The following is a 26,653-nucleotide window of genomic DNA, read 5'->3' on the forward strand; positions in this document are numbered from 1 at the left end:
CACAAGAAAGCAGCTCAATCATATGGAGCACAAAATAGACAAGAAAACCTTGATTTCATTGCCCATGTACTTTGTACAGATTTGGAGGAAGTAGTGGGCATTATAGAGTGGCTGGTCCTGAGACCCAGAACAGGACACGAGTCCATCTTTTTCTCAAAACTGTGTGGCCTTCAGTTGGGTTTCCCTGGCTCTGATAGTTTTGTGAGGGGACCTCACTAGGGAAAGAACTGTTCCTCTGAGGTGCCACCAAACCTTGGAGTTATAATACTATTTAAGTGCTTGCTCTCTGCAAAGGAGTTCATCTGGGTGCCCCAAAGAGCAGGGCTTACTGATAATGTCATGTAGGATGGATTCCTTCGCCCTGCCCAACACACAGGAAGCACCCACCACTAGCATTTTTCCCTCCACTCAGAAGTCGGCCATCTTGTCTAACAGAACTCTCCTCACCTTGCCTGGAGAAGAAAGCATTTCCCATGCCGCACTGCATCCACAGTGGCCCCGGCCAGTCTGCCTGTGTTGGGGCCATCTCAGGGGTCTCAGAAGCCCTTGTCTGTGACGGGCAGATCCTCCACACCTAGGACTAGCCCCCAAGACCACCTAATAGCTCTTCCTTTCTGAAACCTTCATTGATTCGAAGGTGTCACTGTGTTGGGAAAATTATGGAAACACCTTGAAATTGTGTTTACAAGACATTGCAATTTAACTCATGGATGAAGAATTATGAGCTTCTTTCTATTTAAAAACAAAAGAATATCCCTAGTAAATGTAGTCAGTGTCTAATATAATATAAATAAGTAGACTGAGGAGTTCTATTGGTTCTTTCTGGTGTAATAACAAGTAACTTGATGAATTCCGTATGCTCTTTTCAGGGGACACTGAAAGGAAAATTCATCAAGACTCCCATTCAAATACTAGAGCCATAACGAGTTATTTCAGAACAATCTGATAGTTTGGGAAAATATTTTGTTTCCTTTCAATTGTTTAAAGGATGCTTTTTCCTAAGCCAGTACTCCGTGGTCTCTTGTCATTGTGTAAGGTCAATATGATGGAGAGGTTTAACTGGCAAGGCACCTCCTCTTAACTGGTAGTGGCCTAAATCCAGCTGATTAGAAGACTTCTCCTGAGAGCAGCAGCAGCATGTAGACTGGGCCATGGCTGGGGTGGGGCAGGCGGAGTAGGCATTTGGGTGATTTCTCTGTGAATCCTGGCATAAACAAAACACTTGCATGTGGAGTGTTTTTGTTTAAAGGTCAGTCTCCTAGTGATCAGCTTGTGCTTTTCTCCCAAGCAGGACCTATACCACCAGTCCTATGACTGCGTCTGCGTCATGTTTGCCTCCATTCCGGATTTCAAAGAGTTTTATACAGAATCCGACGTGAACAAGGAGGGCTTGGAATGCCTTCGGCTCCTGAACGAGATCATCGCTGACTTTGATGATGTAGGTACTGAGAGTTGCCTTTAAAGGGCAGGAGGACACCCAGTCTCACACCTTGATGTTCCTGTGCACTTGAAGTTAGTTCAGGATAGAGGCATATCCTAAAACAACTTTTCCTTTGGCATGATTTCTGGTAGCTGGCATTAAAGGCTTTTGCTTTATTTAGGTCTCTGACTAATTTGAGGTAGACAAATACGTTGTATTTTTGAAGCTGGTATGACTGCTAGGAACAGCTACTTAAATTTGTTGAATCAAATGTGTATCCAGTGTGCTCATGGATTCTTTACAAAGGCTTGAATTCTAGGTAAAATTCTTGCCCATCTCTTTCTATGTAAAAAAGATAATAAATTATAATAGATTATTGCTATATCTGTGCCTACTTCAATGCCTTTGTCAGATATCAGCTTGCACTATGCATGGATGACATTTTATTATTGAAAATACAATCTGTATGGAGGAATAATACAACACACTTTAGAAGGACAAAGTGTCTGTTTTAGAATTTGAAATAGGTGTCATTTTTCAACTTTCCACATAGAGAATACTATGTTCTATTTCCCAGCAAGAACAAACACCCCTCTGGTTTAAGGATATTACAGCCACATTATTCTTATCACTATCCTGCAAAATAGAAGAAAATTGACATCTGTCCGGGAGCATATGTTAGTGATGATTCATGGAATTTTGAAATACAGTGATGTGGTGAGATTATATAACACAGTGGCTTCAGGCAAACCGCCTAAATGTCTTGTGGGCCCTGTGCATTTTCTCTCACCACCATCGTCACTGTGAGGTTGATGCTAGAAATTCCTGGAGAAGTCATGACCACCAGAGATGACCACTGCAATCCTGGGTGCATCATGACAAACAGTGGCTGGGAATCTCAACTGCTCCTCAGTGAAATAAACACTCCCAGTACTAATGGGTGAGTAACAGTGGATATGTGGATAGGTGATACAGGGATTTGCTCATCTGTCTTAAATTATTTGATATGTAATCCTGGAGGACTCTCTGAAATCAGGAGCTCCAAGGAAGGGGCAAGAAAACGCTCTTGGTCTCTGGTCAGCGCCATTTGAGCCCGGTGCTCCCGAGAAGATACAGACCTTCCAGGGCTTCCATCACTTGCAAGCCCATTCCTCTTCTTTCCTACAGCTTCCATACTTATTCATATCTTTCTTCCATCCCAGCTGAAAGCCTAAATCAATAGACTAAGGAGGAGTCAAGTGGGACTCTGATAACTAATTTGAAGACAAGAAATATTAGGGCTCAAGCCAGCTGCGGTGGTTCATGCCTGTAATCCCAACACTTTAGGTGGCCAAGGTAGGAGGATAGCTTGAGCTCAGGAGTTTGAGACCAGCCTGGACTACATAGGGAGACCCTGTCTCTGCAAAAAAAAAAAACATTTAAGATTAACTGTTCATGGTGGTGTATGCCTGTGGTCTCAGCTACTTGGGAGTCTGAGGCAGGAGGTTCACTTGAGCCTGGAAGGTAGAGGCTGCAATGAACTATGATCATGCCACTGCATTCCAGCTAGGGTGACAGAGTAATACCCTGTCTCTAATGTGTGTGTGTGTGTGTGTGTGTGTGTGTGTGTGTGTGTGTATATATATATATGTATATTTGGACTAGGGCTGATAACAATCGTTCTAGATCTTTATTCCATCCCCCTCAAGCACTCAGAGGGCAAAAGTCAATCCTCAGCATGAATAATTGATCATAAATCATTCTGACCATGCAAGAAAAGACCTTACTCATCAACTCATAATTTTACATTTATGCCTTTCAAATGCACAGTCAGGAAATTTATTCAAACCCATTGTCATTTACATCATAATTCATCTTGGTTCCATCACTAGCAAAGTTTGAGTGGTAATTCATGTTCCTTGGAAGTAAATCATGATGCTGCACTTTCCTCCAAGGACATGCTCTGTATGAAATACATGAAGTGTTTGTTCCTAGAAAATCCCAAGGCCCAAGGGTACATAAACAGTGGTTGAAACAAGTCACAGCCTTCCTGTGAACCTGTCAGGGTTACCACTTGCAGGGGTCTGCCCTGCAGACTTTGACTCAGCAACGGATGAATAAAGTAAACTAACACACAGATAATTTGCTAGTTTGACTGAGCATGTCTGGGTGGCTTACAGGCACTTTGGAGAGTGCTATAACAGTTGCAACTGTTGGCCTTCTTTAGCTAGTGAGACTTGCATTTACTTAGTAAAGTTTAATTGACAAAGGCTTGAAGCAACACTACTACAGGTTGAAGATTAAAGGACAGGTTCTGATGCCTAAAGCAAACACCATTAGTGGGTAGTATCTTTGGCCGACTTCTTTCTGAAAGAGCTATCTGGCTCAAAGGTTAGTTTTAAGACTACATGAGTAAACAAATTATTCAGATAAACTCTTCTATCTAATTTAGTTATTTGCTTTTTTTTATTAACTGAATGTAAGGAGGATTTAGGCTGCCTTCAGCTGAATTGTCTCCTGAAACTATGCAAATTTCTTGGCCTTCCAAGAAGGTTTGTGAGTATATTCTATAACTTTCTATAATATTTTTGCCACTACCTTGAGTGAATCCTTACATGAATCAGCAATTGAGAATGTCTCTATAAAGTGCTCAGCTTCAGGTCAGTATCCAACTGAGTAACTGGATTTTTGTCATTGCTTCACAGCTTCTGTCCAAGCCAAAATTCAGTGGAGTTGAAAAGATCAAGACCATTGGCAGCACATACATGGCAGCGACAGGTCTGAGCGCTGTGCCCAGCCAGGAGCATGCCCAGGTAAGACGTGTTGGCCACCTAACAACACAGGTGAGCCTTAGCCCCATCCACAAGCCAACCCAGGACCAAAACAGCCATGCAATGACCAAAGAACTGTATATTATGTGCAACCGAAAGCTCAGGGTCAAGGTCCTATGAGAGAAGATGAAAATTCCACACTTCTTAGTGTCAGAGGATCTGTTCACAGAACTTCTGCTGGCCAACAGGAGAAGAAAAAACAATCAGTAGCTGCTTGTGACCAGATAAATACACAATGAAGTAGAAGATGAAAGCTAGTTATGTAAAAGAGACTCAGTAAGGATGGCTCTGGGTCTTTTGATTTAAAAGAATGTAGTCAAGGCCGTGTGCAGTGGCTCATGTCTGTAATCCCAGCACTTTTGGAAACCATGGCGGGTAGTTCTCTTGAGCTCAGGAGTTTGAGACCAACCTAGGCCACATGGTGAAACCCCGTATTTATCAAAAATACAAAAAAAATCAGCCAGGTGTGGTAGTGCACACTTGTGGTCCCTGTTACTTGGGAGGCTGACATGGAAGGATGGTTGAGCCTGGGAGGCAGAGGTTGCAGTGAACTGAGATCGTGCCACTGCACTCCAGCCTGGGTGACAGAGTGACACCCCATCTAAAAGATGAATTAAAATCAAATAAGATAATGTGGTCAAAAAACAAGTTGGCCACATGGAAATTTGATTGAAAAGGTGATTTGGACAAAATTGAATATCTTCAATCAACTAAGGTTTTCAAGATTTTCTCTTGTGTGTGTGTGTGTGTGTGTGTGTGTGTGTGTGTGTTTGTGTAAGAGAGAGAGAAAGAGAGAGAAAGAGAGAATATATGTAGCCAAGCTTGTACAACCTGTTGGAATATCAGTAGGGGCCCATAAACAAGACCCCCTTTCCCCTCAGGACAGTGGCCTTTGCTGTGGAGCCTGCCCTCTGCTGGGCAGAGTACAGAGGAACTGGACTTAGCAGAACACAGTTTCTGTGGACAGGCAGGTTCCCAAAGAGAAGAAGGGCTGAGGACTGTGTATGAGCCCCTCTCCCAATACCCACCTCCCATGGCAAGAGTGAGAGTGGGGAGAGAGGCAGTAGGCACTGTAACATAGCTCCCTCCTCCAGGAATATCAGGAGAGGGTCCTAGTTTCCTGCTCAACATTCACACATTCATGGGCAAAGAATAGAAGTAGATAGACATCTGACTCAAGATGGAACCCTAGCATTTTTCCAGTTGGATGGAGTAATATATATTCTGTTGTTTCTTCTCAGATGGTTGCCTTCAGATTATTATTTTTAGTGAGTATGTATTACTTCAGTAATAAAGAAAATAAAAGAAACAAGCAATAAAAAGAAATCTCAGAAGAAACTTGCCTTTGGATTCTGAGCAACATCCTCTCAAGCTATCGTGGAGCCTGCAGCCAAAGAAAAATTGCTGTCCTTTCTGCATGGTGTTGTATATTTTTAATAGCTGGGGTTTTTCCAGAACATTGAAGTGTTAAAAAATCGAAAAAAAAAAAAATGTTAGAGATATAAAAATGTACAACATTCTTTTAATTTTAAATATTCTATTTGTAACCCAAACCAGAACTAATTATAATTTTACTTTCCTGGCTTTCACGGAAGCAAGTATATGCTTTTCCAATGCCTTTAATGTTCTGGAAAACATAGAACATTAAAAAAATAACATTAAAACGCGTATAGAGACAGACATTTTTCTTATTGCCTCAGGCTCTAAGATAGTCGGCACAACACTGCAGGACCTATCTGTCTTAGTCCGCTTGGCCTGCCAGGCAGAATACCAAAGGCTGGGTGGCTTAAACAACAGAAATTTATTTCTTACAGTTTTGAAGGCTGGGAAATTCAAGACTGAGGTGCTGATTGATTAGGTGTCTGGTGAGGGCTCCCCTTCTGGCTTGCAAACAGCAGCCTTCTCACTTCTCTTAGACCTCCCATGGCGGGGAGAGAGAGACAAGGAGAGAGAGAGAGAGCTGGTTTCTCTTCCACTTTAATGAGGACACCAGTTCTATTGGATAAGAGCTCCACCCTTATGTTCTTAGTTGACCATAATCACCTCCTTACAAAGCCCTGTCTTCATATAGTCACCAGGGAGGTCAGCACTTCAACATATAAATTTTAGAGAGGACACAGTCCTGTCCACACCAGTATCTTCAGTTAAAATTTCATTATTTTAGTTCATCTTGAATTTTTCTACATTAATTTTGATTTTTAAAAATATTACACTAGAATATTATTTCTCATGATTGCTGAGCTTTTTGCACCTTCTGAAGTTTCACCCCCAAGGTGAGTGCCTCACTTACCTCACCCTCATGCAGCCATGACTTGGAGGCTTCTCCAGTTCATCTAAGGAGGGCTGTCAGGAGCACTTCACTCGATCACACCCACTCCAGCCCTTTGCTCTTGGACAGCCAACTACAGATCCTTTGGCAGGGCCTTGGAGTGGGAGATCTTCTGAGGCACCACCACATGAAGACCCATTCCACATTCACTGTGTGTGTGGACCTGTGGGTTCACCCTCCATCACTCTACAGCCCAGTGTGTGTGTGTCTCCCTCTTCTTCCTGACCCTGACTCTGCCTCCATCAGACCTGGTCTGGATCATCAAGAAAAGTCTTCAGTTCTTTTCTCTCTTTTTCTGCCGCCATACTTTATAGACTGATGGTCCATATCCACTGCCTTTTATCTTTCACCTTCTACTTTCTCTTTCTACACCTCCCCAATTCTGCCTCACTAGTGCCATCAGGAATTCTACCCTTGATGACCAAAAAACACTTCCAGATTCCAAAATTCAAGTCCAATCAAATTCTCTGAGCATTCATCCTGGGTTGCGCCCTGACTATGGGTGGCCATCGCCTTTGCCCAGAAATCCTCCTTTGGCTTTTGAGCCTTTCCATTGTCTAGCCCAGCCTGTGGTCCCTCTCTGTGGGACGTTATAATATTCTTTCCCCACTGCCTCTTCTCCATCAGGGACCTCTCCTAAGACTTGATCCATCACCTCTGCACATTCAGTCTCCACCAAAACCTCTATCCACTGTCTAAGTGTACTACACTTCTGTTACTTTATGCATGAAATGGTGATCACGCCCATTGCATGAGGCTGTTGGGAAGACTATATTTAATATGCAAAATATTTAATTGGCTCCATGGGCAGAGTAAGTAATAAAAATGCTAACAGTAATAATAATATAGTTGTGGTTTGTACCATGTTTTGCATGTTGTTACCATTGCTGCTTCCAATAGAACAGAGACTTGGGCCAGACTTGTATCACTTCCAGCTTCCTCTAAACACCCCGTTTTCTAACACTACTGCCATGTTCTTCTTGTCCTCCCCACTTTGAAAACAGGGCCCCAACTCTCCAGCAGAGGCAGAGGAAATTTCATCATAATTGATTTGGGGAAAATAACATGCCTGATAAATATACATGCGAATATTAGTTACTTTTATAAGAAATGAATGTCACTTTTACCTTTTGTAACCTGCCCAAAATGGGATTAAGTCTTTGCTTCTCTAGTTATAAACAAAATACTTTCTATACTAAATCTTTAGTCTGGCAACAAAAGATATCTAGTTTACAAAATATATAGGGTAACCCAGGGATTGTCTTTTGCTTAAATCCAAAAAGAGGCAAATTATCTGGTTAATAGCCTTTTGAAACTTAGTCTTTATTTGTAATTACCTCTGCGTTTTCTATTTGCGGTAACATCTTACTCATGGAGAAACAAGTGCCTAGGAGAACATCAACACCTGGTGAGGCAGGGCTTTTGTGCCTGGCTCTGTTTTGCCTCATTTGTACTTTTTAAGTGAAATGATCTATTCCCATTTTAAGCCCTGACCCATCCCCCACCTCTCCCAACAGTCTCTACACCTGCCCTCAAACATGCGTGTGCTTTTGTGCAGAACAACCTGGGTTCTATCCTCATCCTCCCCAGGTGTGGTGCACCCATGACCTGTAGCAGCACCACCAGTGGCAATTGTTACAGTGGTTTCCAGGGACAGCCCCAAGCCTGCTATATCTCTGGGGTGGGCTGGGGACCCCCATTTTCACTAGTTTATCCAGGTGATTCTGATGCTCACAGAAGATGCCCTGCCTGGTCAAGGAGCCTTTCAGAATCTCACCCATCAGCAAGGCCAAGGCTCCAGCTTTTACAGAAGACTTTCCTGTGCCCCAACCTGGAGAGCTTTGCCTCACCTGGCTGTCTGGGTCCAGGTCTTACTTCTTTTTTCACTGTTTGCTACCTGTCATTTTCAACTTTCTTAGAAGTGTATGTATGTTTCTTAGCCAACATCCAGACTATAGCAGGTGCCGTGTCCTATGCAGTGGCATTCAATGTTCCCAGGAGGGCTTTTAAGCAGCAGTCACTCTTGTGTGTTCGAGGAGTGATTGCACCTGTGCCTACTCCACCTCTCAGACAGTGTTTAGCTTCCTTCACTCTGTTTTACAAATCTGCTACTTCCATTGCAAACCCTCTCATTTCTTTCTCTGACCTTGTTGAACCCTTAAGAATGGCTCCTGAGCCCTTACAACAAGCCTAGGAGGTAGGTAGTCAAACTCCTTGCCCATTTTACAGATGGAGAAACTGAGTCACAGAGCAGTCAAGTACCTTTCTCCATGTCCTAGGGAAAACAAGCAGCCACAGAGTAGGGTGTTCCTGCTCTGGGTGTTCCTGTCTGTCCAAGCTCCGCATAGCAGCCTCTGGTGCTGCCTCCTTTCGTCCTTGGCTTACCTGGCCCTCCACCAGCCCCTGCCCTTTCCTGAGCATCCCTGCACTCCTGCATTTGTATCCATCCTATTCACTCATCTCTGCTCCCAGCCCTTTAGCAATGCCCTTCACAGGAGCCCCGTTCCTCCACCCTCAGCTGCCCCAGCAATGAAACGTGTCTTCTTAGTTACCCTTGAACTGCTTGCTGACTCCAAACCCAGTCACTGCTGTTAACACATGACTGTTTTCAGGGTAGAGTTGAAAGAGCATGACTTTCAAATGCAGCTGCTCACTACTTACTATTAGAGCTAAGTGTTCTGCACTTCTGTTACCTTATGCATGAAATGGTGATCACGCCGGTTGCAAGAGGCTGTTGGGAAGACTATATTTAATATGCAGATTACTTAATAGACTCCATGGGCATAATAAGTAATAAAAATGCTGACAGTAATAATAATATAATTGTGATTTGTACCGTGTTTTGCATATTGGTACCATTGCTGCCTCCAATAGAACAGAGATAAGGGTTTTAGGACATTAAAATATGACATGTCATCATATCAAGGAGGGAAATTCTCTCAGTACTGTATGTGCTATTTGTGATTAGAGCATTTAATTAGATTCTTTGCATGGGCATCCTAGAAATATTTTGAAGTGCAATAAATGTGTTGTGAAAGGAAAGTTCATTACAATTAATTTGGGTAAAATAACATGCCTGATAAATATTCATGCTAATATTAGTCACTTTTATAAGAAATGAATGTTACTTTTACCTTTTGTAAAAGTTTACAAAATATATAGGTAACCCAAGGATTAATGATTTTTTCTTAAATCCAAAAAAGAGGCAAATTATCTGGGTAATAGCCTTTTGAAATTTAGCCTTTATTTGTAACTACCGCTGCATTTTCTGTTTGTGGTAACAACATATTTACCCATGGAGAAACAAGTGCCGAGGAGAACGTCAGCACCTAGTGAGGCAGGGCTTTTGTGCCTGGCTCTGTTTTGCCTCATCTGTACTTTTTAAATGAATGATCCATTCCAATTTTAAGCTTAAGTCAACAGTGTGGCTAAATGGTTGCATTACATGTAAGAACGTATTGTTGTTTTTAAAAGAAACAGGCATTTGTCAAGAAAGGAAATATTAAACTGGAATGGGTTTTCATTCCAACCTGCTTTCATCATTCCCTGAACACACTCCCTGAGGTGTAGTCGCCCCGGATTGGATTCAGTGGTCGGTAGAAAATGAAAGCTTGCCAATCTCAGTGGCCCTCGTTTTGCCCTGAAGACCTCGCTCTCTGCTGAGCCTCATACCTGCAGCCCCGCTTGTATCTTTCCATGGACTTTAGAGAAAACTGGTGGCTGTGATATGTTCTTCTTGACTTGTAGAATTTTGCTTTTTAAAAAAAGAATATTTCACTGGAAAATGATCCAGGTTATCCTGAAAATTGGTGGGTTATCTACCTGGTAAGTGGGTTATCTTCCTGAATGATGAGTTATCTACCTGGTGGGTGGGTTAGCTACTTGATTGATGGGTTATCTACCTGATGGGTGGGTTATCTACCTGGCAGATGGCTTATCTACCTGATTAATGGGTTATCTGCTTGATTGGTTGGTTATCTGCTTGATTGGTTGGTTATCTACCTGAGGGGTGAGTTATCTACCTAGTGGGTAGGCTACCTGCTTGATTGGTGGGTTATCTGTTTGATTTGTGGGTTATCTACCTGGTAGGTGAGTTATCTGTTTGATTGGTGGGTTAACTATCTAGTAGATGGGTTTTCTGTTTGATTGGTGGATTATCTACCTAGTAGATGGGTTATCTGTTTGATTCGTGGGTTATCTACCTGGTAGGTGGGTTATCTATTTGATTGGTGAATTATCTACCTGGTAGGTAGGCGATCTGTTTGACTGGTGAATTATCTACCTGGTAGGTAGGTGATCTGTTTGATTGGTGGGTTATCTACCTGATCTTCATCCTGATGGCAACAGCCAGCTGGAGCATAGAAGCAGGTGTTCATTAGACTAGGAGTGTTTTCTCCACCACCACAGTCCACACCACTCCCTATTGCCACATTCCTTCTGCTGCACTCCAGAGCCTCACCTGCTCCACATCTGAGGGGCTTTTCAGGCCCCCATGTAGAAGGATTCCCCCTCCATGCCTTAAGCAAAGATTAGAGAGAACTGTCATCTTAGGAATAATATAAATAGTTTTGATCTTCTTCAAACAAATTTTTCTAGGAACTGAAGTCAAAAGCAAAGTGTAGGGAAGAAAACTTTCATTGAGACCCATGCTTTGGTCATAGTGTTGCTGTAATATGCAACACCTCTAGCTGTTGTGGACTGTTTCTAACAGGTTGATGCCCATCACCCCCAACTCCCTGGAAGGAAAGACCTTGCACTCCCAAAACAGACAGGGAGGGGCGAGCAGAGGAGCAAGAGGAAGCAGGGCTGTTGTCCAGGAAGGGGTCAGCACTGATGCTGGTTCCGTTTTTAAAAACATCTATGTCATTGCTTTCTTTCCAATTATTCTTAAAACATTATTTTATCTAAATATTATTTAAAATAAATATATAATTTTATATACTGATTATAGCTAAACAAATTCAACAGCAGGCCCGGGTTTGTGGGCCAAGGGCTGTGACTTGTTCCCAAGCATGACCTCCTGCTCCACTGGCTCTTGCTGAATTTGCTCCATTTTTTTGCTCCCTCCATCCCCCAAATCAGATCCTAGGCTCCACTGAGCCACCCCTGAGATTCCTACCCTCACCCCTCTAGCATGTTAGCAAAACTGAGCTGACAGAACAATGAACAGGAAGCATTTGCTGTCCGCATCCACTGACTGTCGAGGACCGCTCCATCCAGCTCAGCTGTTAGGAGTTTTATGGGGCCGCTAGGTCAGTGAACAGACGTTTTCTCTACTGACTGAGCCAAGTTCCAGGTACATGCTCGTGACTTATCTCAGAGTTTTACAGTCTGGGAGTGAACAGGGAGTACAAACAGCAATTCCTGTGTGAGGTGAGCACAGAGAATCTGAGAAGATTAAACAGATCCCGCCAAATGGGCCAGAGAGGAAGCAAGGAGTCATTCAGAGACCTTCCCTGCCAGTGTCATAGTACTAAGGGGTCCATTGAAACGATAACCCCAGTTCTCTTCACTGGTAAAAATCGAGAATAGTTTAGGTGTTTGTGGAAGTGAAAAGCAAAATCCCAAGTCTGTGTATTTTTGTGCAAACACCGAAGCTGTCAAGGTGTGTCATCAAAAGAGAGAAATTTCCTACTGCTTTCATGCTGTTAACAGGAAACTCAAAACTGACAGAAAATGAACTGTCCCTCTTCACTGTGCATAAGGAGAATCTCAAAGACATTTAAAAGGTCAGGCACCTAAGTCATTGTTAAAGCATACACAAGACAGAAAAGTACTACACTTAGCCATAAAGTCATACTGAGATCTTCCTCCCGGATGGCTTTCATGTCAGGCAGAGTGACATACATCTCTACACTGTCATGGAGGAAACTAAGTCCCAAGTCCCAGGGACGCAGGCTGAATGTATTGCTTATATCCATTCGTTCACTCTTAACTGAAACCCAGTGAGGTAGGGAGTTGGCTATTGCCTCACCTGTTATCCCAGCACTTTGGGAGGCCAAGGCAGGTGGATCATCTGAGCTCAGGAGTGTGAGACCAGCCTGGCCAACATGGAGAAACCCTGTCTCTACTAAAAATACAAAAAATTAGCTTGGCATGGTGTTCCAGCTACTTGAGAGGCTGAGGCAGGAGAATGGCTTGAACCTGGGAGACGGAGGTTGCAGTGAGCTGAGATGGTGCCACTGCACTCCAGACTGGGCGACAGAGCAAGACTCCATCTCAAAAAAAAAATGGTAGGGAGTTATTGTCCCATTACACAGGTGAGGAAAATCGAGGCCCAGAGAAGTTAAATGACTCTACCAAGGCCACACGGCTAACTTTGTGGAAAAACTGGAGCTGAGCCCATTTTTGCCTGAGGAAGTCAGTATCCATTGGGAACCCTCTCCCAGGTAAGCTGATTATCACAGTATGCAGCTTTTATGCTTAACTGGGAGAAGGCTGAACATAAAAGCTGAGAAGTCTGATCAGATCTCCTAGGAGCCCCAGGCAGGAGAACAAAATGCTCCCTAGATAACAATCTTCAGTTCCCTTCCGAATCAGACACAGGGGAACTTGAACACCAGAAGTTTTCCAGCATAGAACACAGTGCCAGGCACATAACAGATGCTCAGTGAATATTTACGGAAGGAAGAGGGAGAAGAGAGAACAGAAGAGGAAGGTTATGTTTATTTTAGCCTAAAAAATTACCTCTATTATTTACCAAACAGACACTTGGGTTATAAAATCATTTCGGATGCAACTACTTTAAGCAATGTTCCTTGCTGGTGAAACTTCCCAAACAACCAGTTTATAAAAATGTGTTTCACGGAACTCAGTGGGTAGTCTCTGTGTTTAGCTGGAAGTCCATTCAGTATCTGGGGATATATAACAGAAATTATTCAAATCATGGGAGAAATAACTGCTTCACACTGCCATCAGATATTTATCAAGAGCACACGTATAAAGACTCGTTGAAATGAATTGAGTCCTTCTAGGGACTGAACATTTTTCCTAGAATTTTTTCTAGGGTTTGCTAAGGCCAGATGAGTTATTGACGTTGAATTAAACTTCATTCCCAGAACTCAATCTCTTCTTTCATTGCTGAGGTCACTTTAGACCTTCAGTTTAAACCAATGTTGTGAAAACAGATTGGGCAATAATTTATCAAGGAGTGGAGCTTGTTTGCTGCACATGGTTTGGTAAAAAGCAAATCATTTCTCCCGTGGCAAATATGTCCTCCTTACTTGGACAGTTGTCATTTCTACTACACAAGATTTTGCTTGTTGATTTAACAGCTTGTGCTTCCTATTAAGGAGCAAGATGTTTTCCAACTGACTGCACGAGCCTCCAAGTCAGGTTTTCCCCATAAGTCGGGAGACAAAATACACTAGTGAGCTATCATAGAAAAGACTAGCTGTTCTTATGAAATGATATCCTGAAATTCCACCAAAGTTAGCTGACAGTCAATTTTGTAGTTCCAATTTTGTAGTCATGTGGATTTTCTTCCATGACTCTAAGTTAAGAATTTATTGCAATCGTTCTATTTCCTTTGCCTTCTTCTAGAATGGTATAATTCACCTGAGGATAGGAAGATGTCTTTCCCTCTTGACCAGAGATTTAATTCTTCTTCTCCTTTCATATTTATACTATTTAGTTTAGTGATTCTCAACTGGGAGCAATTTCAATCCCACCCCCCCCACCGCCACGGCCACCGCTGCCCCACCAGGAGCATTGACATTGTCAATGTAGACATTTCTGGTTGTCACAATGAGAGGTGAAGGATGCCACTGACATCCAGTAGGTGGAGGCTGGGGATTGTGTTAAACACACCGTGATGTGCAGGACAGCCCGCAGAACACAGCATAACCCAGTTCATCCCAGTTCAACCCAGTTCAAATGTCCATGGTGCCAAGGCTGAGAAACCCTGCATTAGCACAATACCCCTGTGTGCTCCTTATTAAACACTGTGTAGAGCAGATGACTAACCCCTTCTTTGTTTTCCTCTCCCCTTTAGCTGCCACCTTGGTTTTCTCCACCTTGCTGTCACCTTGAATAGATGCTTATGTCTACAGTCTCCATCTATCTTCTCACCCATCCCTTCTGAGTCTCTAAGAGTTGGCTTTGCTCCCACCAGGTCACCAGGTGCCTCCCCTTTGTCCCCAGACCTTTCTTCATCTCCGATTTAGCTCCCTTTGGGATCCAACATTCATCTTAGACGTCTCTGCCTAAGTCCCATAACAGCCCCATGTTCCATCTCTCCTGGTCTCTCAGCTGGTTTCCAGTGTGCCTTACTGGCTCCCCTTCCCCGACCCATGTCCTAGCCGAGGGCATATCCCTAGACAAACCCTCTACTATCCTATTCTCCTTTCTTCCCTTGGAACCCTTACCCGTTGTAGTAGGCACATTCATGATCCTGGGCTTGTGTTCTCCAAATGCACCACAATCACCTTTGACCTTACACCAAAGCTTAATGAGTCCCTGTCTTCATTCCTCCCAGCCATTTCCTCTTGGTGATCCCACTGCCAACCTAAGTATAGTCATCCAATAAACATGTATTGAGTTCTTCTTCTTTGTCAGGGACATCATTCTGCTGTGAAAACACAGATTAATAGAGCAAGGTCTCTACCCTGGTGGAGCTCACAAACCATTGAGGGATATGCAGACTTCGAAAGACACACGGCACTGGCTTTGGTGCTAACACTGATGTCCATTCGGCCCAGCAGCCATGCCCAGCAGGCCTGGGACCACATTTCAATGAAACCTTAAAGTCCCAGTGGCTCACCAGGCAGGCTGGAACAGAAACCGTTCTCCACACCACATTTTGGTGCACAGAATCATTAAGTATTGGGGGAGCAGGAACCTTCAGAACATTTACTTGAATTAAATGAATTCTATGCCTAGACTAATAATGTAACAAAAAATAGAAACTTTTAAAAAGGTGAGATTTAAAATATAAATATAGTAAGTGCTACAAATTAATGTTAAATATAAATAGGTAACAGAAATAATTGAAATTAATAGGAAATCTGCATAGAAATGTTCACTTCTTAGCAGTGGGAAAATTTTCAGGACTTCTCTCCTTCAGCTCCTTAATTCCCTCCTGCCCGTGGGATGACACAGCCCTCAAGGATGAGTAAATGAAGAAATTGTGACCCCCCCCCATGTTAGTTCGCTAGGGCTGCCATAACAAAGTACTGCAGACGGGGTCTTAAACCACTCAAGTGTATTGCCTCGCAGTTCTGGAGATGCAAATGGAAGATCAAGGCATTAGTGGGGTGGGTCTCTCCTGAGGTCTCTCTTCTCCCCTGTCGGCCTCTTTCCTTCTTCATGTGTCTTCACATGGCCTTCCCCATGTAGGTGACTGGGTCCAGTCTCACGGCCTTCTCTTGGTGGGTGACTGGATCCTAATTGCCTCTTCCTAAAAGGACACCAGTCATATTGGATTAGGGCCCACCCATATAAGCTTGTTTTACCTTAATCACATCTTTGAAGACCCTATCTCCAAATATGGTCATATCCTGAGAGACTGGGGTTAGGACATTAACATAGGAACTTGGAGGGACACAATTCAGCCTAAAATCCCCCCTTTCAAGGCATAAGAGGGCAAAAGGAGGGGGATGTTCCTAGAACGAGAGAGCTGCAGTACAGAAAGAGTAGCTGCCACCAGAGAGAGCTGCAGTGCAGAAAGAGTAGCTGCCACCAGAGAGAGCTGCAGTGCAGAGAGTAGCTGCCACCTGGGGCAGCAGCCCTGGTCCTCTTTGAAGAAGAATGACCCCAGTGAAAGCATGCACTGAGTAGGGAAGAGGAGATATGAGACCCAAAGCCTCCTCTCTGCTCTCTTTTTCATGGAACCTCCTACTGGGCAATCCCACTGGCAGCCCCAGGATAAGGAGTGGGCAGTCCCTAAAGGTCAGTCCCCCAGGGCCAGAGCCCTGCAGAGAAGGGCAAAGGTCGGCTGTGGAGGGGAAAAGGGAGAAGAAAGTGCCAGCCCCTCCTCAAAGCCAGCTTCCCTTGTGATTTCTGGATTAATACAATATAGGTTCCCCTTGGTCAGCCTTAGCCCATGTGACGCTTTTGGCCTTTGGGGACCTGAGACACTGAAGTCAGTGTGTTCCAGTGCCTACTGTCTCCCCTTGGCCACACAGCGCTTCCTTGAGATGGGGATTTGATTCTTATAGAATATCTGCAGTGCCTTGCGGTATTAGAATTTGCCAGCATTCCTCTCACCCTAAAGCTCAGGTCTGAGACGAAGGAGAACAGCTTCCAGTTTGGGATGCTCTAACTTCCATCCACCTGTGTTTGTTCGTTCTCAGGAGCCTGAGCGGCAGTACATGCACATTGGCACCATGGTGGAGTTTGCTTTTGCTCTGGTAGCGAAGCTGGATGCCATCAACAAGCACTCCTTCAACGACTTCAAACTGCGAGTGGGTACGTTCTGCAAAGAGGTCTCAGTTTCAGTTGTGGCAAAGGTGTGGAATAAGGAGTAAGTCCTAGGAGACATTGATGATCCTTTCAATGTTGGAGTAGAACAATTACAAATGCATCCTGTTGCAAGACTGAATGACAGAGGGAAGGACACTTTTGAGCAAATTAGAAAAAAGCACCCCTTTGGTTGGACCTAGGCTGCCGGCACTGAGCCAAGATCCCGTCCACAAGCACAGCACGCACAGCCTTGAGCCATCCTGCGTTGCTGATTCACTGTGAGACGTCCAGTAAGAGGTGCTGCATTATTTTATGGACTGTCGTTAGTGAAAGTGGGACCTGCCACTAGCAATAAGATACATCCAGATTTCAGAGATAAAAAAATGTTTTCTTAAAAAAAGTGGATCTTAGAATTGTGGCAATACAGTCCCACCTTCCTGGGGCCACAAGCTGTAAGAACACCAAACATGTCATAGGTTCTGAAACAGTGACAGCTTTTCAGATTGTGTTCAAATCCTAGAGAAAAAATATCCAGCTTTCTTTATGATATTGCTAAAAAATAATTGTTAGTCCTGGTGCAGTGGCTCATGCCTGTAATCCTAGCACTTTCAGAGGCTGAGGTGGAAGATCACTTGGGTCCAGGAGTTTGAGACCAGCCTGGGCAACATAATGAGACCCCATCTCTACAAAAAATAACTTAGCTGAGCTTGGTGGTGCATGCCTGTAGTCCCAGCTACTTGGGAGGCTGAGGAGGGAGGATTGATTGAACTCAGGAGACTGAAGCTGCAGCAAGTCATAATGGTGCCACTGCAACACAGCCTGGGTGACAGAGAGAAACCCTGTCACCAAAAAAAAAAGTGACCTTGACTTCGCTGAAAAGAAAGCTTCCCAATTTCTAAATTTTAACAAGCTTTCAGGTGACTTTTTAGCATGTTTCATTACTTGCCTTTTACAAATTCTTATTTTTTTAAATGTGTGTTTTAAGCTATCAAATCCACACACAGCTGGCTTGCAATGTACGCAGTTACTTGCAACCATTCAGATTTCTAAGAGCTTCCTTGACCATTTTATGGTTTTCTTGGCAACACACTTTGCTGCTTCTGAGAGTTGGTTTATGTAAGAGCAGTTCCGGCAACAAATTCTGTCTGAATGGTTTTTAACTTTCTCTTACATACAAATTTCAGCTTTAAAAAGAAATCTGAATATGTAAAACCATTTTCTTCCTTTGCGATGGGTATGTCCTGAATTTCATTTAAACCCAAAATATGTTACAGCTCTTTCACAAATGAGATTCTTTTCTCTCTTGTACTATTAGTTGTCAGTGTCTAATCATACTTTTCTTTTGCCTTTCTTTTCCTTTTTCTTTTTTTTTGAGACAGGGTCTTGCTCTGTTGCCCGGACTGGAATGCAGTGGTACAGTCTCAGCTCACTGCAACCTCCACCTCCTGGTTTAAGTTATTCTCCTGCCTCAGCCTCCCAAGTAGCTGGGATTACAGGCGGGCACCAGCATGTTTGTATTTTTAGTAGAGACAGGGTTTCACCATGTTGGCCAGGCTGGTCTCACACTCCTGATCTCAAGTGATCTGCCTACCTCAGCCTCCCAAAATGCCATATTTTGCTTTTCACTTTCTCACTTCTGTGCACAGTAAGCCTCTATCGCGGGCTCTACCTTGCACAAAGGTGATATAGACCAGGCAGGCAGGACACACCCCGGGTAGCCTGCTGAGCACATCAAACATGGGCGTGCCCCTTTGACCCCAGAGACTCTACACTGTTTTGACAGGTTGGAAAATGGGCTCCTCAAACTTTGCTACTATGCCTCTTCAAAAAAAAAAAAAAACTATTACATGGGTATATTAGAGTTCTCTAGAGAAACAGAAATAGTAGGATAGATTTTTATTTGAAGGAAAGTTTATTAAGGAGTATCAACTCACGCAGTCACAAGGTGAGGTCCCACATTAGGCCATCGGCATGCTGAGGAGCAAAGAAGCCATTCCGAGTCCCAAGGCTGAAGAACTTGGAGGCCGATGTTCAAGGGCAGGAGGCAGCCGGCAGAGGAGAAAGATGCAGGCGGGGAGGCTAGGACAGTCTAATCTCTCCACATTCTTCTGCCTGCTTTTATTCTGACCACGCTGGCAGCTGATTAAATTGAACCCACCCAGATTGAGATGGGTCCATCTTTCCCAGCCCACTGACTCAAATGTCAGTCTCCTTTGGCAACACCCTCACAGACACACCAGGATCAATAGTTTGCATCCTTCAATTCAGTCAAGTTGACATTCAGTATTAACTATCGCAGTGGCAGAATGACATCTTCTGTTGTCAAACTTGTATAGATAAAAATAATATAGCCCTGCACTGCAGCATGGGAACAGGATGGCTATTTGCCCATCACATGTGCTACATCCAAAGTACCATTTTCCTGGTCTAGCCTTCAGTGACTTTGTTCAGATTCACATGAACTATTGAATGGGCCTCCTTCAAGTTAAATGCCTACTTTACCCTGACTATCCAATAACTGATAAGGCCTATACCCTCAACCCCATATGTCAGCCCTGTTAGATTTCTAAGGAAGCCTGAACTCAACATTTCCCTTTGCCTTTGGGTCTCCTTTTCCCCAGATCCTCAGTCTCTCCCAGGAGGGGGCTTCCCTGCTCGACCTCCATGCACCACTACCTCCAGAGGCAGTTCAGGGATAGTCATGCGGAAGAATAATATTGCCAACAAAAGCGTGGGACTATAATGAGGTGAATTCACTCCTAACATCCTTTTCTGCCTATCAAGCTGTAGAATCAATTGGAACCACAAATCGAGCCCACTCTGCACTAACTAGAGATGGCCCCGTTGCCAGCAATTATCAGTCCAGGCTCTTCCCCACCCCAGAGCTGCTGACCAAGCAGGGATCAGCAGTGGCTGGAAGAAAAGTTGAGCTGACAGATGCAGGGCTGGAACCGCGGGGCCAGTGTCCGGCAGCTGACCCCTGGGTGCTCTAACCTGTGCCAGAGCTGGAATAGATTATTTGAGATGTCTAAACCAGAAGTGTGTTTTCCTGAGAACACCACAAAACCAAAGGAGAATTTATTTCTCACCTCTTTTGTACCTGCAAGGGTACTGTTTGGAATAGTATTGGGGCTGTTTCCTGACTTCACTTTCCATTGCAAAGGGGAAGCTTTGCCTAAGATCTACAATCAGCTATAGCAGACTAAGCAGTTCAGCAGTCAGAAATTAGATCTTCAGAAACACCCTCATCAATCTACAGTTCAACTAATGCAGGAAGGTGGGGGTCCTGGACCCAGGAGAAAATGTACGGGGAAGAATCAATCAATGTCAGTATCCCTATTTCTGTTTCTGTGGTCCTCCTTCCCCCAACTCCCAGAACATCCTTAGGTCTGCGCATTTGGAGTTCATGGGACAAGGAACCATCCTGCCTGTTAAATTGGAGTTAGGGAAGAGCTCAGGCTTCTCCTTGATTAGAGAAGCTGGTTAATCTTTTGAAGCTTCAGCTCCTGAGCAGAAGCCATATCCACCTTCCACACAGGGTCAGAGCTCACACTGACCCCAGATGTAGACATGGAATCACCGTGGTTTTATAATTGCACTTATTAAAAGGGGAAGGTCAGCATGATGTCTATCACCTCTGTAGTTAGCAGTGGCCCAGGATGCCTGCTCACCTGGGGAAGGAACACGTAATGCCTAGATAGCCCAGGGATCCAGGAAACCACTCATGCCTTGGCAAGAACTGGGCCAGCTGGGCTGAAGAGAGCTGGCTTCAAGCAGGCTCTAAGCATGGCTCCAGCAACCTGGTGGTTAAGTTTCCTTAGAGAATACCATATGTGAGCAGGCTTGTGTCACCGGGGATTGCCATTCCTCACTCTGATGAATGCTGAGCAGTCAAGCCCAGCTTCAAGCAGCAAAAACTGACAGACTGTCTAAGGCTGCCCAGGAGACTGGCTGTGTGTCCTTTTCTTTCCCGCTGGGGAGCTCAGTTGCCCTCCCGCTGACTGCCCTGGCATTTCCTCTGTGCTGGTGGGGCTGCAAGTACCGTGCTGGTGTGGCTGCAGGAAGGCACCATGCTGGCGTGGCTGCGGGAAGGCACCGTGCCGGCGTGGCTGCGGGAAATTACTGTGCTGGCGTGGCTGTGGGAAATTACCGTGCCGGCGTGGCTGTGGGAAATTACCGTGCCGGCGTGGCTGCGGGAAGTCACCATGCAGGTGTGGCTGCCGGAAATTACTGTGCTGGTGTGGCTAGGGGGGTCCCTGTGGTTGTTCTTTCAGTGCAGAATCAGGGTGAACCCTAAAGTCCAACAGTGGCAGGATTACCAGTGGCATACCTCCATGCAGTGCATCCATTTAAAATAAAACTATGTTTATTTCAAAATCAACATTTACTTTAAAACTCTTGGGAAATCGTAATCGTCTCTTGTGTAAAAGTATATAGCAACACAGAAAAACCACTGTATTATGTTTAGTTTTGGGGTGTTTTTGTTGTTGTGGTGGTGGTGGTTGTTGAAACAGGGTCTCCCACTATTGCCCAGGCTGGAGTGAAGTGGTGCTATCTCAGCTCACTGCAACCTCCACCTCCCAGGCTCATGGGATCCTCCTGCCTCAGCCTCCTGAGTAGCTGGCACTACAGCCATGTGCCACCACACCTGGCTAATTTTTTTTTTGTATTTTTGATAGAGATGGGGGTCTCACTGTGTTGCCCAGGCTGGTCTTGAACTCCTGACCTCAAGAGATTCACCTGCCTTGGTCTCCCAAAGTGCTGGGATTACAGGTGTGAGCCACTACACCTAGCCATGTTTAGTTTTTTAAGTCATACCCACTTTATTTTATGCAATAATGATGAATGATCATATAAATATGAATCAAGGTCTGGAGAGGACAAATATTTTAACATGTTTGAGGAGATAAAATAAGAGGAATTATTTTTCTTTGCTTTGGAATTCCACAAGTTGGGCTCACGTTTGTTTAATAATGACAATTCAGGAATGGTCCTATTAAACCCTCCTGTTTAGACAATACCATGGCCGGGCCTGATGGCTCATGCCTGTAATCCCAGCACTTTGGGAGGCCAAGACAGGTGAATCTCCTGAGCTCAGGAGTTTGAGACCAGCCTGGGCAACATGGCAAAACTCTGTCTCTACCAAAAATACAAAAAAATTAGCCAGGTGTGGTGGTGTGTGCCTGTAGCCTCAGCTACTTGGGAGGCTGAGGTGGGAGGATCTCTTGAGCCTGGGAGGTGGAGGTTGCTGTCAGCTAAGATTGTGCCACTGCACTCCAGACTTGGTGACAGAATAAGACCCTATCTCAAAAAAAAAGACAGTGGCTATAAGATGAATCTTGCTAACTCAACTCTGATGTGGCACAGGTATTAACCATGGACCGGTAATAGCTGGTGTAATTGGAGCTCAGAAGCCGCAATATGATATCTGGGGCAACACCGTCAATGTGGCCAGTAGGATGGACAGCACTGGAGTCCTGGACAAAATACAGGTAATGCAGTGAGTGGTCTGCACTGCCTCCATCAGCCATGTCTGTTCTCTCGGGAACCATACATAAGTATATACTGACATATTAACACAAAGGAAAAAAGTAAACCTTGAAATTTACTTAAATCTTTTGGGGAACAATTTACTAACATCTGGGGAAACATTTCTGCATTAACTGTTAACAACAACAACAAAATTCTAACAGTATAAAAGCTATTGCACTTGTGAAAACAGATGATCTAGCAGTGACCAGCATGATGACATAGCAGCCCTGAGCATTCAGCACGGGAGTGGCACCTCTTCCACCTCTATCACTTCTCCTGGTGCCAGGGCCTTGAAAAGGACTTTGCAAGCTAGAGGGATCAGGCAACCAAAACCAGACATAGTCCCCAGCCTTCTTCGTGCAAGCTGAATTGGGAGGAGGGGAAGTGGGAGGCCGGGGAGAAGCCGGACATGAAATAGAAAGTCGATCTGAAAGGCGGCTCTGGACTCCGCCCAACGGGGAGAAAGGAAGGTCTGAAAAATGAAAGGCAGTGGTTGGAGAAAACTGAAATTATTCTGTGTTACTATTCCTGTTGCTCATTAAATCAATTATAATCATGGTTAAAGTAACTATATTACAGTAGCACTAATAATATCATACTTTTAAAAGCATTTTGAAATAACTGGAAAGATAATAGAAAAAAAATGTGTTATTAGAACTATGCTGAAACTATCCCCAAGCTACGAAAGAGCAGTGGTTCAGCCCAGGTTGGCAGTGACAGAATCAAGGAAGAGCGGGAAAGAGGAAGAAGGCAGGCTATGAAGACGGCCACTCCGTCGAGTCTGCTCTTCCATTCATGCAGCACCCGCGTCCCGTGCTCCTCCCGTGTGCTGATTAGGTGCTGCGGCCAGAGCGTGAGCCAGTCAGATTCAACTCTGCCCTTGTACAGCTAATGTTCTCTTGGAGGTGACCATTATCCCCAGAAGACATAGTGGTGTCACTGCAAGCGTGACTGAGCTACAGGGCTTCAGCTTTCCTGTGTGGCTGGGGAAGGCGCTGGAGAACTGGACTTTCAGACGACAGGCTGTGCGAGGAAGGACAGTGTGGAACTGGAGACAGTGTGTGAAGACCACCTTTCAGACGTGATGTGAGCTGATGGAGCAGAACGGGAAGGGAGTCCAAGGCTGCGTTCAAGGACTGTCCTGAACACAGGCAGTGCTCGCAGGAAGAACGGAGTGAGGGAGGCAGTGAAAATAAAGGTGGTCTGAGGTTCTCCCGGTGAAGGAGGGAGACTGGAACAGTGTGTGAGCTCACAGCTGAGTAGCAACATCTACAACATTCATGGAGAAAAGTGAAGAAGGAAGGGTGCAGGAGCGGAAACAGGAAGCTACGGTTCCTTCCAGTATTCCGAAGAACGAAGAGGAACTCAGCGAAGAGAAGAATAACAAGATAGCGGCGCATGTCATTATATTTTTAATCTACAATTATTTCATACTCTTGGATAATATAAGTAGAATGGTAAACATGTTCACAAGGTTTAGATGTAACTTTAAATTTATTTACAGCAAAAGCCATTTTGTACCATGGTTTGGAAATTTTGCTTAAACTGTGGTTAGAGATTATCTTTTTAATCGTCATCATTCGACTCACACTCAAATCCACTTAACATGTTTTGGTTAATACTAGAAGTTCCTTCAGTTCTGCCATTGTTACACTAAGAAGCTATGCTGAAGCCAGTCATCATAGTGACACATGACACGCCAGTGTAATATGTGTCCCCCTCAGAGGCACACACATCCAGTAACACAGACGGTGTTTCAGTGAAGAGCCTGGAGATACCAAGGTTTTATGGTCCTTACTTGCAGGTGCACCTGAGCGGGCACAGTGCAGACACCCAGAGACAAGGGCTGGGATCTGCCAGTAAGAAACACGTGTGCACGTGTGTGTACATGCGTGTGTGTGTGTCTGTGCTGAACACTCTATTTGCCTCACTCTCGGGAAGCAGTGGATTCACATTTCACTCCCGTCATGTTACATTCTGGAAGAGGAATTCCTGCTACATGGCAAACGTATATAAAGTCACCAGACTCACAATAGGTTTATCATGGTGGTCCTCTTTGAGGCTTTTGATGAATCCCTGTAGTGTGCGTCTCAGCTTAGCCAAGGTGTGCGAATAGCTTTGCCTCCTAAAATTGACTGCACAGACTGACACAGTCCTTTCTCTGTAAAAGACTGTCCCCTCCATTGTTGTCAGAATGGGTTTTTTATTAAACCTCGACTTACCTGCCTTTCATATTTACCCCACCTCATTTGTTCCTGTGGTCTTTCTAAAGGAAAGCTTTAATTTTTGTGTGGAATAGAGGGAACGTTACTTCTAAGTGTCTGCCTTTTTTTACTCAGATTATGAGTCAACACTTGTGGCAAAGTAAGTAAAACCCAACAGAGAGAAGGCAGAGATGAAAGAGAAAACTAATGGGAGGTGGGGAGGAAATATTCCACCCAAACTGGCCGTTGCTAAGGATCTGCTCACGAGATCCAACTTGGAGTGAGTTTTCAGCACCTGCTCCAGCCACCTCCCCCTCACTGTTAGGGTGCAGATGAGGCTCTTCTCCCTGGGGCTGGAGCTGTGGTCGTCATCTATGGAGAGTGCTCAGTTGCCCAGCCAGAACAAGACTTGTGGGGCATTTTGGAGCCTAGTCTAATCATTTCCTGATGGTACCAAGGCTTCCAGGACTTTCTGCATAAACATCACTAGCCACTCCCAATGCCCAGGGATGCTCAAGCAATCCTGGACAACCCAGATTCTTTTCTTGGCAGGGAAGAGAGGCCTGCCCCTTCCAAAAATTCACTTTCCCACCTGCTGACCAGCCCATATCCCCAGCACACACCTGGATTATTCCGAAGACTTATGGCAGTGGTTAATATGCTTTCTACTCCCCAAGCAGCTTTCAAACACTTGGGATAAGTATCAAAAACAATTTCCGTGAGGCAAGTCAGGGAGAGTGCTCCCTCCTAGAGATCATAAATCTCCTACAGATCAGTGTTTGAAATGAGTTTGAGCTCATGTGTATCTTGAAGAGGATATTGGGCTTCATAAAGCCCCATGTGAGTCAGGGCAGGTCAGCCACCTGCCCCGGCTCCATGGCCTCTGATCTCCGGAGGGAAGGAAGACAGGTTTCTGTCTGTCAGTAGTGAGCCAAATTTGTAGACCTGTGTTTGCTTCCTTAGCACAAGAGCTGGAAGGGCTGCATTTAGGTGGGTTTTTCTATCCCAAGGGTGTGGCGTGGCTGGCTTCCTCACTCCTGTAAGCTCTCTTTTCCATTTATATGCAAAAAAAAATAGTAGTGAGATGCCAGGAAAATAAAAACTGATGCCCAGACCATTAATCAGCTTCTCCTAGGCCTGAGGAACAGGTTCTTTTTATTAAAGAGCATTTAACTCCCAGCATGCTTTCTAGCGTGGAAACCCCAAGAACAGCGGAGCAAGCCCACTCAGCAAGCCTGCGGGCTCCTCCTAGGCCTGGAGGCGTAGTAACTGGTGTGCGTCGAGATGGACGGCTTCTTCCTCCCATTCCTGTTAATCCCGCGGTGCTGATCGGCGGGTGGCTTGGCATTATGAACACCAGTGGGTAGTTTAAAAATGCCAGTGATGTTAGCACCAGTAAATACCTCAACAGTTAACCCCCAAAACGCAAAAAGATTGGCTTGTTCTCTGTGTGGAAGGTCACTCGTCCAATGCCTGCAGAATTTCCAAACCTGAGTTTGTAGGTTTTCTCCATCTTCTTTCAGTTCTTATCCAGTACACGAAATACTCCCTGGGCTACTGCCCTCCTCCTGGAACTCGGGCTGGACTAGAGCAGCAGGACATGGCATCTGGCACCTGTGCCTCATTTTCCTTTCTGCCCTGCTCATCAGGGTCCCGAGGACCTACACGTGGGCCTTGTGCTTGGGGCTGTCCTTCGCATCTCATTGCAGAAAGGTGGATGATTCTTCCCACCCTCTCCCACAGCCCACCCTTGAGATCTGTGCATGGACTTTGCCCTGGTTCTGGGCTTCCCTTGAGGCCCCTCTCTGTCTCCAGGCCCAAGGAGGCTGGAGCTTTGCTGTTGACAGGGCCCCACCTTTGCACCAACCCTGGGCCACACCACAACCAAAATTGTGACATAACACTGCTGTATGCTGTAACAACACTGCTGTGTGTCACAAAAACACTGCTGTGTGTC

The 26,653-nt window shown here is 44.8% G+C and overlaps 1 protein-coding gene across 1 annotated transcript in view; it reads left to right on the top strand.

Moving 5' to 3' along the window:
- The window catches only part of ADCY2 (adenylate cyclase 2), a 436,690-nt gene that overhangs the window by 407,726 nt on the left and 2,311 nt on the right, over positions 1-26,653 (top strand). The window contains exons 21-24 of the mRNA XM_021675367.2: positions 1,292-1,438; positions 4,105-4,212; positions 16,852-16,966; positions 22,328-22,452. Coding sequence (XP_021531042.1) covers positions 1,292-1,438; positions 4,105-4,212; positions 16,852-16,966; positions 22,328-22,452 — 495 coding nt within the window. The remainder of the gene's footprint in view (positions 1-1,291; positions 1,439-4,104; positions 4,213-16,851; positions 16,967-22,327; positions 22,453-26,653) is intronic.

Source organism: Aotus nancymaae, unplaced genomic scaffold (assembly GCF_030222135.1).
Source record: "Aotus nancymaae isolate 86718 unplaced genomic scaffold, 86718_ANA_hifiasm-v0.15.2.pri h1tg000014l, whole genome shotgun sequence".
Lineage (NCBI taxonomy): Eukaryota > Metazoa > Chordata > Mammalia > Primates > Aotidae > Aotus > Aotus nancymaae.